Source organism: Acinonyx jubatus, chromosome A2 (genome assembly GCF_027475565.1).
Source record: "Acinonyx jubatus isolate Ajub_Pintada_27869175 chromosome A2, VMU_Ajub_asm_v1.0, whole genome shotgun sequence".
In the NCBI taxonomy this organism is placed as follows: domain Eukaryota; kingdom Metazoa; phylum Chordata; class Mammalia; order Carnivora; family Felidae; genus Acinonyx; species Acinonyx jubatus.
Genome location: NC_069383.1, coordinates 30087064 through 30103502, shown reverse-complemented (window position 1 = coordinate 30103502; position 16439 = coordinate 30087064). Strand labels below are relative to the sequence as shown.

Sequence of the window (16439 nt, the reverse complement as noted above, 5' to 3'; positions counted from 1 at the left end):
AAAGCCTGCTTTGGATTCTGTGTCTCCTTCTCTCTCTGCCCCTCTCCTGCTTGTCCTTGTTTCTCTCTGTCTCTCAAAAATAAATAAGTGTTAAAAAATTTTTTTTAAAAAAGACTAAGTGGCATTTGAAGAACTGGTGATGAAACGTTGCTGGCAAGTGGAGAATTCCAATGTCTTGAGATAGGAAGATCTTGGCACAGGCACAGAACATCACAGGCACTGAAAGTGTGTTATGTTGAACAAAAGAAGAGTGGTAGTGAGGAGGTAGGAGAGAAAGGTAAGAGCCAAATCATGCAAGACTTATAGGCAAAGTAAAGAATTTGAACTTTTTTCCTAGGGGCAAAGGGATGCCATTGAAAAATGGTGAGCAGGGGAATGTCATACTCTCATTTACCTTTTCAAGCCTGCTCTGCTGCTGTGTGAAGATCACATTGAAGAGGATTATGAGCACAGGTGGAGAAATCAATTGCAAGCCTATTTGGGTGTCAGAGTAAAAAGTTTGGTGACTTGGACTAGTTGGTGAGATTGTGGTCTACAGAAGGAGAGAAGTCTCTACCTGTTCGAGGTAGAAACAAACGTTGGTGATGAGTTGAGAAAGAGGATAGAGATGGCTCAAAGATCACGCTGTAAGCAATATTTGAATGGTGGTGTCATTTCCTGAGCTAGATCAGATGGAAAGGATGGAAGAGTGAGGAAGTGTGAGGAAGTGGAGAGGGAGATGGGATCCTGATCTCACAGCTGCTTACCCATGTGGGGGTTCCACCCATCTGCCTGGTTCTTAGGTCTCCTTGGCTCCATACCCTGCCTGAGGGCCCTACACAGAAAAATTCTCGCCTTGGGAATTTGGTGTTTCTTTACTCATTCACTTCCTCCTCTTGTTTTTTTCTCCCCATTCCCTTCTCCCTCCTGCTATTTCCAACAGAGGTATCCTACCACTTGTTGCTTGCACTTCCTAATGTGACAAGGCACGTCCCCTGTGTCCAGATTCCCATCATTGTAAAAACAGCCTGGGCAGAAGTGCCTGCTCTCGACACCATAGGTTCAAGGGTTATTTTCAAATAGATGGGGCCTCAAATCATAAGTAGAATCCTCAAATGATGCCCTTGAGGTTCACAGGGTTGTCAACTCTGGTATATTCAGGCAAGAAGGTGAGAAGAGAAGGCTTAGGAATCTGTCCGCCAAAAGGGTGAAATTTATTCAGTGTTGGGGATGGAAGTCAGAGTGAAGTTGGAGGCATTTGAAGTGGAGAAGCCAAACCAGAAGCAGCAGGCATTACACTACACTCTAAGCACTGAAAATAAAGCAACATGAAGTTCTTAGATCCCCTTCTTTCTCATGTGGGAGATTTAGGAGGGATGCAGAATCCATGCCAAAATGAGAGGAAAGTAAGACACAGTGTGAATAAATAAACAAGCAAAAAAGCAAATTTAAGTAGTTAGCTTTTGCACCATAAACCACTCCCAAACTTAGTGACTTCAAATGACAAATATTTATTTATTATTGTCCTTATCCTGTTTGGTTAGCTGGGCAAGCCCTGCCGATTTTTGTGGCTCGGTTGAGGCTGGATGGTCTAGCTTGGTCTCACTCACATGCCTGGCTGTTGGCCTGGCATTAGCTAGGATCATGGAGATGACGTGGCCATGTGTTTCTCATCACCAGGCTACCCAGTGTTCTTTCATATGGTGGGAGTGTCAGGGTCCCCAAGAATAGCCAGTGAGCAATCCCCGAAGGCCAAGTTCTCTTCAAGCTTTTGTTTGTGTAGTGGGCTGAAGAGTTGCTCCCCGAAAGATATATCTATGTCCTAACCCCAAGAACCCGTGAATGTGACCCGATTTGGAAAAAAGGTTCTTGGCAGATATAATTAAGGATTTCAGGATGAGATCATCCTGGATTATCCAAGTGGGCCTTAAATCCAATGACACGTGTCCTTATATGAGAAAGGCAAAAGGATATTTGGTACAGGCAGAAGAGGAGAGAGTCATGTGAAAATGGAGCAAAGATTATAGTTATACACCATCAGGCCAAGGAAAGCCTACAGCCACCAGAAGGTGGAAGGAACAAGGGATGCATTGTCCTCCAGATCCCTAAGAAGGAATGTGGCTCTGCTAACACCTTGATTTTAGACTTTTGGCCTCCATAGCCATGAGATAATAAATTTCTACTGTTTTAAATCACCAGGTTTGAAGTAGTTTATTACAGTAGCCTCAGGAAATTAAAACAGTTTGCATTGCATTTACTGATGTTTCATTGACAAAAGAGCTTCACAGGGCTAAACCAAGACTCAAGAAATGAGGAAAGAGATTCCACCTCTGAATGGGAGGAGGTGTGGTGGAGGGGTTGAATACAGAGGTTGGAAGAATTTGTGGCCAGTTTTTCCAAATTGCCACACCACTGTAAAGAAGGATTTTCACATTGGAGCAGATTGTCAGCAGGTTTCATGGGATGGGATTTATTTAGACTAGAGAACAAGGAAGTTTTTAAATTAGGGGCAGGAGAGGGGCACCTGGGTGGCTCAGTTGGTTAAGTGTCTGACTCTTGATTTTAGCCCTTGCGGTTTATGAGTTTGAGTCCCGCGTCGGGCTCTGTACTGTCAGTGCAGAGCCGGCTTGGGATTCTCTCTCCCTCTCTCTCTCTCTCTCTCTCTGCCCCTCCCCTGCTCACTCCACCTTCCCCCACAAAATAAGTAAATAAACTTTTTTAAAAAATTAGGGACAGAAGACAGCAAAAGAGAGAAAGGGAAGAGTATTTAATCCAATGACTTCTCTACTCCTTGATGAGAACAAAGCTTCTAATAGTTGTGTGTTCCTCATCGAGTAACATGGAAAAACAATATCTCTCCCCATAAAAAAATTGGTGGGGAATCAATGTGTTTAATTTGTATCTCATTGTATATGTTATATTTTCATGTTTAATCATGGAGTCAAAAACAACTCAAAGGAGAAGCAGTGTTGACTATTTAATAATTGTTCATACTCAATTCAGCTCACTTATATTCCACAGTTGTTTAAAGGATACCTGTGTGCTGGGCAATGTGGAGAAGGACTCAAAAGAGAAATGTTGGTTGTTGCTTTCAGGGAACCCTCCAGTTGGGGAGAGGGAGGGAGAAAGACATTCATAAGTAACTTTAATACCGAGCGGAGTGCAATAAATGGCTGAGTTGCTGGGACAGTCAAGAGTAGGAGAAAATTACTCAGCTGTAGGAAAGTGAGGTAGGTTTCATAAAATAGGTGGCATTTTAGCTGAGCTTGGAAAAATGAGTAGTGTGTCTTTAGAAATGGAGAAGGGATATTTGCATTTTCTTTGGACAGACATCATGAAGCATAGGAACATAGGTTATAGTCTCAGAAGTATGAGCTGCCTTATTTATTTGGCTAGAATGTGTATATATTTCAGGGTGGGAAAAATCCTAGAGTAGCCTACAGTGGGAGGGTTGGAGAGAAAGAAAGGGAAGAAGACATCGGGTTTGTGGAGTAGGGGACCAGCAAAGGTATGTTAGAGTCAGATCTGGAAGAGCTGGGATTTCATGCACTGTAAAATGTAAAATGACAGTGGGATCATTTCTGAATGTATTCTCATATATGATCTCATTTGATATTTTTAAGAATCCTTAGGGATAGGGTGATATGTTTATATCCATTCTATAGATAAGGAAATCAAGATTTATGATTTAAAGAGATGACAGAACTAACAAACGTGATTAGGATTAGGACTCAGATCTTCAGTGAATAAAATCTCTCTTAATTCCCACTTAACTACTTGTAGTTTTAAGCAATGCTCTGTATGCCCTCCATAAAGCATATTGACTGCTGAGCCCAAGAACTCAGTGTCTGAGGCAAGCATTTGTATGCTTACCTCAACATGCACTGATGAACTATTGGTGCAAAAAGAGATAGACTTAGTTCTATAAAAGCAAAGGAATGTTTATAAAGGAATCTATCTGGGAAAATTTCTTGGAAACATTGCAGGTGAATTCTATGTGGTGTAACAGCTTTCGTGGGGTCAGGGAGAATTGTGAAACCTAGTATTCTGTCTTCCCTGAGATTTCTTTGCAAGTATCTTTATGTTCTTGCATAATTGTGGCTATAACCAATGCATTATGGGTGAGGTTTCCATAAAGTAGATGAGTAACAATTCCAACTAGTTCACCTTCATGCAAATAAAATACTTTGGCTGTGTGTTACAAAGTTGACAAAGGAATAACATTTATGTTTTTTAAATTAAGATGTTTAAAATTTTCATGCATTGCTTTTTATTTTGAATACTCCTATAAAAATTGCTATCCCTTTGTAGCAAAAAAGATAAAAGGGCCTCTATTGTTTATTATATCGCCTCCTTCTGTGAACATTGGGACTTCTGTCCTTTATGTTTGAACCGTGATTCATAAAAATGACTCCGGCAGCAATGAAAGAGAAAGAGGTTGGGGGCAGAGAAATCAAAAGTCAGTAGTTGGACCCCAGTGAGAAGACATTGATTTGGGCTAGATAGCAGTATATTTAATTAGAGTACTAAATCATGAACTTTTAAATTGTGCATAATATTTAAATGTTCATTTAAAATATCCCATGTAAAAGAAGGAGTTTTGTTTGAACACTGGTAAGAGAGATGTGTAAGGTACCTGATATAAGAGAAGTGTAAGAAAATAGTGGAGGATTGTAGTAAATCTATGGATTCAACAGACTTTAACATCCAGCTCTCATACGTTAGGGCAAATTGGTCTATCATTTTCTTTATTGTACAACCAGAAGTCATTATTTTTATAATGAATACATTTCCTTTTTTTTGTGATTGACCATGAAACTTGATAAGAACTAAAACAGATACGCTGCATAAAATATCCAGAACATAAATGAAAAATATTTTGCCTTTTACTTTCTTACTCTTCTGAGAGTATTTATAGATATGAGATGGGTATCTTTCTACCAAATGACCAAATGCATCCTTGTTTGCAAATTTTTGTACTGCCTGTTACAAATATTTCCTGTTACCTGATTTCAATGTCATTTTCTACTCAAGACAATTAATAAAAGATGGAGGGTTTTCCAAACAACTGTCAGACCTTATTTTACTGAAGGTTGAAAGAAGGCCTGTGTTTTAACTTTAATGGAAAGAGTTGTGACCTACCTGAACAATGGCATTCACATAAAGAAAATTAGTAGACATATACATACAAAATCCAATGATAAAATTTTTACAACTTTAACTTTTGCTCTTTACTGTTCAATTTCTCTGCTCCTTTATATCCCACTGAAAGATTCCAGAAGGAGCAATAAAAATAACCTGCCAGTTCTCTGAGAAGGTTGAATATAATGCAATCAGGGTTCTACCATTCAAAGCAAATAATTAAATTTTATGCTATTCACAGCCTTTTGTATTTCTGCACCTTGCTTCTGATCAATTCTCTGATATACATGTGGGAGAATTTTAAATTTCCAACTATGAAACTGATTAAATCACATTGAATCTTCTGAGTTTCCAAGTTTAATGTATGCTTTAAGGCTTAGGGTTGTTAAGAAGTACAAATGAATAAAATTATTCATGTCACGGGAAGCATGAAACTTATTTAAATATTGGAGTTTTGATCTAATTCCAGAGAATGAGTAAAACTATCCTAATTTAGATTCAGCTAATTAATTCAGTTTTTCCATGGTAAACCCTAAAGCAAGCCAATTTTCAATGAGCTAAAACAAATAATGAGAATATTTATGTTCCTAAATCATTTAACTTAACACAAAATTTGCTCTCGATCCAGGCAATTTAAGTTACAAAGAAATATTCTTAATTTTTCCAAAAGGTGATTAGGCTACATAAATGCTCGAGTTATTGAATTGGTATTTTAGATGTGTGGATGTAAGGTCATGTGCTTGAGAATTCTGACAGTTTCAAACACATTTTCCATGAAAGTAAAAACACAGATGATTCATTCTTCTGTATTTCAGGGTCCATCCACATTTCTAAATCTAGTATAATCAAAACCACAATGACAGAGGTAATGCTGTGTCTTTGCAATGAAGCAGACTAGTTTTAACACCCTTATGGGTGACTTCTTGGCTATGTAACCTTAGGCAAATTACTTGTGTTCGCGTCCCTCAGTTTCTTCATCTGTAAAATGGGGGAAATGAGTGTCAACCTCATCGCATTGTTATGAATATTAACAAAAAAGTGCATGAGAAATGCACAGTGTCTGGCACGTGGTGTCAGCTTGGCTAAGGTGAACAATTATTAAATGCAACATAGAATTATATTGAAATATCACACGTGCACTAAATGAAAAATTGCACCAGTACTTGGGTTCATAATTTAGTCTTTTTTTTCTCCCTTTCTCAAATCGTTTTTTCTTCTTTTTATTCTGTTGCAAATATCTGATTTTCCCTCTAAATCATATCCCTTTAAAACACGAAGGAGAGTTTTTCCTTGGGTCCAGACTGCTCACTGGCCCTTCTCTGGCACTGCAGCAGCCCCCTGATGAGTGGTGGATGTGCTCTTGAGGGCCAGACACTTCCAGAGCTGTGATTCTCAAGCAAGGTGTCCTGTGTTTCTGGGGATCCATAAAGCCTCTCCAGGGGCTTTGCAGGCACATGGATGGTTTCAAGAGAATCTTCTTTCCCCGTCTCTTTCACAGATACTCTTCTGCTCCTCAAAAAAAAAAAAAAAAAAGACCTAACTTTCACCTCTCCTTAATATTATGGTGATGATTGGTTCATGGCGAAAAAATTCTGCAAAACAAAACAACTCCCCTGAAACAAAACTTGAGAAAGTGAAGGATGCCAATAGTAATTACATAACAAACACTACATAACACTGTGTAACAAATCCTGCACAACTCAGATTGTTTTCAGTTTTTAACAAAATTAAATATTTCATGATAAATCACTACGTGGCGTTTTTTCCCATGTACTTTGGAAGGAGTTCAAGGAATTAAGTCATGTTGCTGTAACTAAACTCTTCCATTTCCCATTTCTCTCTCTCTCTCTCTCTCCACACACACACACACACACACACACACACGCCCTTCCATCCATATATTTCATACATATATATTTCTGTGGACAAGCTTTCTCTATGCTTACATTAAAAGTAATATTAATACTGATGCCAAACCCTTATCACTCTAGTCATAAGTAATATTTCTCTTAATGGATATGTGTTTTCATTGAATAAAAAAAATTTCATGAAATTATATCCATCTAAGAGATGCATTTTTGTGACAATTTTATTTTTTTATTTCAGAGATTCATTAATAAGATTTATAACATATTTCTATTGTCCTGACCAATTGTGTACAAGCAATAACTGTAATCATAACTCTGGGAAAGAAAAAACATTTTTAAATTTAGAGTCATATGGTAACTGTAATTTTAGAAACTTAAATTTATAAATACATTTTTCTTATTGAGAATTATAGGGTTATCAAAAACCCCTTTTATTTATAAAATATATTACATTGGGATAAAATGCTGAGGTATTTGTATTTCTCTGGATACATTGTGAATATTTTGCAAGTGCCTGGGAGACAGGCTGGTTAGGTTAGAGTCAGGCAGGGAGATCTTAGTCCAATCGGTAAAAGACAGAAAGAATAATAGTATCAGTCAAAAACAATAGACTTAAATTCCAAGGACATTACAAATAGGTGGATTTGAATCTATACTTATTCCCCTTTTAATTGGGACAAAGAACATAGAATCTTGGATTTCATATATTTAGAACTAAGGGTGCACTTAGTTCTACCCTTGGATGGAACGGGGTCTGAGCTCTTCTGTGCTATTTCCTTTTAAGCATTGATTATAACCTGTAACGATCATCCTCTAGACTCACTTTGTGTTCCATATTAATTTGCCCTCTCTTCCGGATCATTCCTGTCAACATTCAAGCTTGCTGTGTGATTATTTCCTATCCTAAACAAATGAACAAAAAAGCTCAAGAATGAAAGAGTGTCCATGGATAAAGCAGTGACTAGCAAGAGGTGGAGTAGAGCTGGACACTGTTTCCACTCTTTGCAGGAGCTGAGAAACGGAACAAGGGAAGGGTTATTTTTGTTTTATTTCTTTTGCAAATTTTTTAACCACTGAAGAAGTGGTCTCTTGGCCTTTGGTGGCACAAAACTAGCAAGTCCTTAAACATAGTTGTTTAAGTTGTTTAAGCAAGTACTTAAACATAGTTGTTAGAGGGAGTGAGGCTGTAAAAACTACAAAATTACTTAAAAAATGTTAATTGTGGTAATATATACATAACAAAATTTACCATCTTAACCATTTTTAAGTGTACAGTTCGGTAGTATTAAACACATTTACATTGTTGGGCAACCAATCTCTAGAACCTTTTGCAAAACTGAAATTATATACCCGTTAAACAACCCTGCATTTGCCCCTCCCCCCAGGCGCTGGCAACTGCCATTCTGTTTTCTGTTTCTATGAATTTGATTACTCTAGATACCTCATGTAAGGGGGATCAGACAGTGTCTTTTGGGACTAGATTATTTCACTTAGCATATCCTCAAGGTTCTTCAAGCCATAGTACGTGTCAGAATGTTCTTCCTCTTTAAGGCCGAATAATATTCCACTATGTATTTTGTTTATCCATTCATCCATTGGTGGAAACTAGAGCTGCTTCCACGTTTTGGCTATTGTGAATAATGCTGCAATGAAAATGGGTGTCCAAATCTCTCTTCGAGACTCTGTTTTCAATTCTTTAGACTATATACCTGGAAGTTGAATCACTGGATCATATGGTACTTTCATTTTTTATTTTATGAGGAACCTCCATACTGCATCATTTAACATTCCCACCAACAGTGTTCAAGGGTTCTGGCTTCTTCACATTCTTCCCCACAGTTATTATTTTATGTTGTTTTATTTTGTTTTGTTTTGTTGTTTTGTTTTGATTTTTGGTAGTAGCCATCCTAATGGATATGAGGTAATATTTTGTTGTGGTTTTGGTTTGTACTTCCCCAAAGATTAGTGACTTTGAACATCTTTTCATATGCTTTTTGGTGCAAAATGATTTTAAGTAGAAATATTCTTCTTCATACTGAAACAATGAAAATTTCTCTTTTATGCAATAATATTGAGAGAAATTCTAGGAAACTTTAGTAAAGTACAATGCTATTAAACACGACTCAAAATTCAAGATACTAAAATAACTGTATTCTGCTATAGTTTCCCAGCTAGTCGAGAACATGTCTTAAAAAAAAACTCTAATATTGGTTAATCTTTCATCTTTTGTTTTAACTCTTAGATTAAATTTTCTTATCTCAAAAATCCTCTTGAACTGCTGTAAGCTTCAATTTTTCAAAGGTTTTATTATAAGCCACCAGAAAAATGCATATCCTCCCTCTCTCATGAGATGGAAATAAGAGATAAACATGTCCTAAGGAGAAAAATTACTTTATCCAGAAGCTCCAGTAAATTATTTCCCTTATCAAAGTCTCTGTGGTTTCTGTAATGCTATACTTAGCTTTATTCACTCAATATCTACTCTGCATTAGGTACTAGCCACCCAAAGATAAAATGGTTCAGCTTCTTCCCTAAAAGATTTCACAGTCTAGTGGTAAGAACAGACAAGAAAGTCAGCAAGTTTGCTCTCAATGTATTGCCATTGAGAACAATTTGCCCAAGGTCTTGCAGGAAGATAAAGGGAATTAATTAATCAAGTGAAGCCCAGAATTTGGCATGAGAAGGGTTGTCAGACATGGGGAAAGGGAATGAAGTGAATAGGACTTCTTAGAAGTATTTCAAGATATCAAAGATATGATGGAAGTTTTCCTACAAATATTTTCAAGTTGATTTTCAGTTCCTCTTGTCCTTCCATTTTTAATAAATAATTTTGATCCATCTGTGTATATTTAAATGATCTTTTTCGATATTTGCAAATGACATATCGGACAAAGGGCTAGTATCCAAAATCTATAAAGAGCTCACCAAACTCCACACCCGAAAAACAAATAACCCAGTGAAGAAATGGGCAGAAAACATGAATAGACACTTCTCTAAAGAAGACATCCGGATGGCCAACGGGCACATGAAAAGATGCTCAACGTCGCTCCTCATCAGGGAAATACAAATCAAAACCACACTCAGATATCACCTCACACCAGTCAGAGTGGCCAAAATGAACAAATCAGGAGACTATAGATGCTGGCGAGGATGTGGAGAAACGGGAACCCTCTTGCACTGTTGGTGGGAATGCAAATTGGTGCAGCCACTCTGGAAAACAGTGTGGAGGTTCCTCAGAAAATTAAAAATAGACCTACCCTATGACCCAGCAATAGCATTGCTAGGAATTTACCCAAGGGATCGAGGAGTGCTGATGCATAGGGGCACTTGTACCCCAATGTTTATAGAAGCACTTTCAACAATAGCCAAATTATGGAAAGAGCCTAAATGTCCATCCACTGATGAATGGATAAAGAAATTGTGGTTTATATACACAATGGAATACTACGTGGCAATGAGAAAAAATGAAATATGGCCTTGTGTAGCAACGTGGATGGAACTGGAGAGTGTGATGCTAAGTGAAATAAGCCATACAGAGAAAGACAGATACCATATGGTTTCACTCTTATGTGGATCCTAAGAAACTTAACAGAAACCCATGGGGGAAGGGAAGGAAAAAAAACAAAAAGAGGTTAGAGTGGGAGAGAGCCAAAACATAAGAGACTGTTAAAAACTGAGAACAAACTGAGGGTTGATGGGGGGTGGGAGGGAGGGGAGGGTGGGTGATGGGTATTGAGGAGGGCACGTTTTGGGATGAGCACTGGGTGTTGTATGGAAACCAACTTGACAATAAATTTCATATATTAAAAAAAAATGATCTTTTTCACAGCTTATTTATTTATGTTGAGAGAGAGAAGGAAAGAGAGAGAGCACAGGGGAGGGGTAGAGAGAGAGGGAGAGAGAGAACTCCAAGCAGGCTCCATGTGTGGAGCCCGACGTGGCCTCAAACCCACAAACCAGAGATCATGACCTGAGCTGAAAGCAAGAGTGGGATGCTTAACTGACGGAGCCACCCAGGCGCCCCGCAACCACGATCCTACTAGGTCATTTTCTATAAACTTTATTTTGCACAAAATTTGTATTTCAGTTTTACAATGAAGGAGGAAAATGTAGAATTTATAAAATAGTTTCATGTCATGTTAAAAGTTTTAAGACTCTCTTTTAATTATTTTTACCTTACTGCCAAGGCAGTGATTTCTTTGGGATCTTATTCTCATATTTATGTAACTCAAAAACATCCATTAAAAATCTTGATGTAGAGAGGGCTAAGTTGATATTTGAGTTTATGGCTTCATTATTTTAAACTAGCAACGAAAGTGAAAGTGCTTCTTCGGGTATTTGTTCTTGAGTTAAGAAAGCTCCTGGGTGAAATGGGTTTTTCAAGCTCTGATGGCTGTAAGTGGTATTAATATCAAATAATTTCAGATTTGCCATTGTCTAATGAGACCATTGAGCACAATTCTCTTTCTATATCTGAACACACTGAGATGCACAGAATTCAAGTAATTTGACCAAGGAAATACAGTAAGTATAACAAATTACAGTAGGACCAGATACACAAAGAAGTCCTCCACTTAGCCTGCGTGGATTAGTTAGTTACAAGAACTGATACAAGTATTGTGCCCTCTCAGGGTCACTCACTGAAAGCTGATTTTTTTTAGATACCTATTAAACACTTGCACAATTCTATTTTCATTTCTGGCATATGTAGTTTGCCACTGTACTAAATAAATAGGTCACTCATCTAGAATTTCCTTTGAACTGAAGGGCTTAGATCATTTAAAATTCGTGCAGCGAGATAGAAGGAAATGCATACAGAGACAACAATTTGGAACCGAGCTAACACAAAAATAAAACAAGTTGCTCCATTTCGAAACATGCTTTCCGAGCCCCGCTTCTCTCTCCTGTCCTCATACTTCGCGAAGGCCGCTATGTTCTGGTCCCCTGTTTTCATTGTTGGTGGCTGATGTTGGTCCTTCTCTGAGCAGACTGAGGTCTTGGGGAATTGGGGGGACAGTCAATTATTTGGATCCTTCAGTTCTGCTCTCTCACTTTTGTTGGGAGGCATCCCACTGGAGGGGGCCATTCAACCATCATACCTCTTTATTCTCCCTTTTAAAACATTTCTATTAAAGGTTTATCATATATTTTTGAAATGTTCTATTTTGATTGGTGTCACATGTGTTCAAATTCTCAGAGGCAGTTTTGAATTTCCACAAATGCATCGCATTATGAGAATCTGACTTCAACAGCCACTCCTTTAAATGGCTGCGGACTTCTCTCGTTTTAATTGATACAAGGAGCGAACATGTGCTGAGTATTGATGTGCTGGGAGGTGGTGTACCTTATGTAAATTCTGTCATTTAATCTGAGCAATACCTCTGCAAAATAGATACTGTCATTAATCCCAGTTCTCACAATTTAATAGTAACAGGCATAGAGCCAAAGTTAAACCCAGGACTTTTTGCCTCTAGTATCTATAGTGTGACCACTGTGCTATGTGCCATGACTCCTAACAGTATAGTACTTTCCACATAGTAAAATTCTCACTAAAAAATGTGAATTGAATGGAACTGAATCCATATACTGGCAGCCCATATTCAATGCTCACTGTTACAGACAGAAATTAAGAAATAATCATTTCCACAGTGGGAGAATAAATACAACCCTAAGACATTAATTTCTAATGATTTTTTGCCATGGAAGATATAATGTGATATCAAACTTATACATCTTATATGCTACACAAACATTTCCAACTTTCTTAAATTATTAACCTTGGCTTTTGTGATATTCGGGAAACATTAAAATAAAAAATGCAATAATACAAATCAGTAACCCTCTCTACATAATCATGCTGAACTGAGTGAAATAGGAGTTCTTTTTATTTGGAAAAACAATATTACTCTGTTTTGACTCAAGGGTGTTAACATTTTTAGTGTTCGTATTAATTTGTTTTCTTTTGATCATACAATTATTACATTTATTTTCCTTAGTGAAATGGCAAAACATCCCAATTGCCAAATGCTAATGTTGTGTCCATAGAGTCTGAAAATGCACATCTCATTAGGTTTCTGTGTTTCAGCTGGTAAAAGTTTATGAAGTCAGGATTTGTTTCACTTTGGGGATTTTACTTGTGTATTTTTAAAGATACATTTACCATTTCCCTCAGGTTGCTTATCTGTCCTTCATTATCATAGCAACAAAAGTTTTTCACTTTGTAGTCTTACGCAGCTCAGAGCGATCTAGTCTGTTCTTCCAAAAACATGAAGAGGCTACCTGCTGCATGTTTTTTCAAAAAATATTTTTTGTTCTTCATCTTTGAGAGATTATGTTTATCCAAAGAAAGTGTACAACCCAATATGAAGTTTGTTTTATGCTTTTTAAAAATTTTGACTTGAACTTTGATGTTAAGCATCTTCAAGAGGTAGTTTTGTTGTTGTGATTGTTTTAATACTTAAGCAAATAAAAATGGCTGTTTACAACATGAACAATGGTATTTCTAAGAAAACATAAGCCTGAGCTTTATTCTCCTTTTTGTAATACTTCCCTATCTTTTCTATCCACATGAAATGTTCCTTAAACGAAAACGTTAAGAGGAGACTGAGACTCTCTTAGATTCTTCATTAGTTGGCTAGGTCTCCCATAGCAAGATGCTGTGAAAAAGCAACTTTCATGCAGTTATTTTTGTTCCAATATATACAGAAAAGTGACAATACTAAAAAGCTTGGATTTGGATTTCATACCTTACAGTGGCTTTCAAGTACACGTTCTTCCGATTGTTATTGACAGCTCTCTTGTTGGTAGTATTCACCCATTTTAAAGAGAACACAGAAATCCAAAGTGAGTTGTCAGTCCAAGGTCATCTAGTTTGTAGAGTCACAAATTAAACCTGTAAGTTCTGATCACAAGTTCTTGTTAATAATTCCTTTTCACTTTCCATGATTAGATGCTGTGAAATGAGGGAAAGGGAAGCAAAAATGCTAAAGTAATTTAAATTATAAGATGTAGTGCACCCTATATTCAGTTGAAAGGCTTAATAATTAAATAAAATTTTTTGAGAGAGAGAGAGAGAGAGACAGAGCATGAGCGGGGGAGGGGCAGAGAGAGAGGGAGACACAGAATCCGAAGCAGGCTCCAGGCTCTGAGCTGTCAGCACAGAGCCCGATGTGGGGCTCGAACTCATAGACTGCGAGATCATGACCTGAGCCTAAGTCAGACGCTCAACCGACTGAACCAGCCAGGCTCCCCTTAAAAATTTTTTTTAAATGTGTATAATCTATACATATTGCATATTATGTACATAATAGACATTGAATATTATATACATAATATTCATTTATAACATACTTTTAGTATATTATATACACTTTCAGTATATTATATGTAAGATATATGCGTATGCATATACACACCCTATACATATGTATTATATATAGGTTACCAAACTTTCCTATTTAAGGAGTTTTATTGAACATGACAGGAAGATATAACCTAACAGAATCTTTCAAACTGGTCACCTTGGAAATGATAGACAAACTGAGATTATTGACTCAATAGTTAACCCTTTACTTTGTTCACAGTTGCAAACATTTTTTGAGACATTCCTGACAGCCAGTTCACCTCTTCAGGCTTTTGATAATATGAAGGAAGCAATTAGCAAACTCCTCCTAGCAGCTGAAGTATTCAGTGAAACATCTACTCTGGGACCAAAGGCCTTCAATAGGTAAAAACAAAATTTAACATTAAAAAAAATTAAAAAACCCCAATCTAAAAATTATTAGTGAAAATATATCTTAATTATTACAAGTAGGTGCTATTTGGAAAATGTTATGTCAGTATATAAATATGGACTTGCAAGCATCTTTCCATATTTGTAGATCCTACACTTCAAAGCATGTTACAGACTTGTTAGTGTCTAGGTAATAGTGACAAGAAATAAAGCACACATTATTTAAGTGGATTTTAATTGTATCTCCTTTTTAAGCTTAGGTATTTCTATCATATGCACTTTGCAATGACTAGGTGTAATTTTACTTATGGCCCTTATTAGCAATAGTCAATAGCTACTATTTTCATGTTACAGCCTACTTCAACGTAATTTAATGCCCTTTTTCTAGAAAAAAAAAAGTTAAATTTACAATGTCAACAAAAAGGAGGTGGCTCAATTAAGCTTTATCATGCTTCCTATGTGAATAAGAATGCCCAGCATGTAGGAGAGTTTCCTTCTCCATATTTGCATTTTCATGAAGTAAACTCATATGTTTAATGCATTATTAAACTCATTGTTTAATGCGTTATATTTGTATTTTCTATAAGGAACAAAACAAATTCCAATTTAAAAATAGGCTGCATGTAATTCCATATTATCCAAGCCACTGCTCTCTTTAATTAATACATACCTTGAAATTTAACTGTAGTAACTGTTCATAATGCATCAAATGATAGAGTAAATGTAGCAAATAGAATATATTTTTATATTACCTTGTGTTTTTATTTCAGATGCAGATTATGTTTTCAACTTTTAACTTTTGATATTGGTTACTACAATTTCAGGTACCCTGTTGTGCTCCAGGTGCGTATGCCAAAGGCTTTCTGTGAGCTTCCCGCCTTATGCTGAATGATCTATGTGCGTGTGTGTGTGTGTATGTGTGTGCCCGTGTTGTTTGCATTCATAGTAACCAACCAATAAATAGCAACTTGTATTAAAGTCACTACAGGCTTATATTTTACTGTAGTTCAGAAAATTAACTAATGTATGGAGAATCTATGATTTGAGGTCCAGTCCCTACTATGCCTCACTGTGGAACAGGCACAGATTTTTCTATGGTTCAGTCACTGTTTATGAAATAAAGTGGTAGACATTTGGGTAATAGAAAATAGCAGTTACCCAGCTTATTCCCTTAGGTTTATATATATATATATATATATATATATATATATATATATATATATATATCTTATTCTTTACATATAGATATTTAGTTTTATTTTTTTAATGTTTATTTTTGAGAAGGAGAGTGAGTGAGTGGGAGGGGGCAGAGAAAGAAGGAGACAGAGAAGACTCTGTGCTGTCAATACAGAGCCCAGTGAAGGGCTCCAAGTCATGAACCCTGAGATCATAACCTGAGTGGAAGTCAGATGCTCAACGGACTGAGCCACCCAGGTGCTCCTAGGTATTTAGTTTTAAATTGGCCTATATTTTAATTAAAAAGCCATGGGAATTTTTCAGATATATGTTTTTTTTCCTAGTATAAAATATGTGTAAATCGAAGAGTGTTTTTTTATATACCCTGATTCTTTTGCCTCCTTTCAAATTAAATTAACTCATTCAGATCATCTCCTACATATTTCTCATCTAAAATATCCCTTTGTGGCAAGAAGATTTAAAAACATTGAATAAGTCTACAGAAAGCTTTATTTTGGGGTATGGAGTAGGAAGAAGGGAAG

The 16439-nt window shown here is 36.7% G+C and overlaps 1 protein-coding gene across 4 annotated transcripts in view; it reads left to right on the top strand.

Moving 5' to 3' along the window:
• The window catches only part of CPED1 (cadherin like and PC-esterase domain containing 1), a 267418-nt gene that overhangs the window by 110287 nt on the left and 140692 nt on the right, over positions 1 to 16439 (top strand). For all 4 annotated transcript variants that reach the window (XM_015067315.3, XM_015067313.3, XM_015067314.3 and 1 more), the window contains 2 exons: positions 14573 to 14715; positions 15492 to 15564. In XM_015067315.3, the coding sequence (XP_014922801.1) occupies positions 14573 to 14715; positions 15492 to 15564 (216 nt within the window). The remainder of the gene's footprint in view (positions 1 to 14572; positions 14716 to 15491; positions 15565 to 16439) is intronic.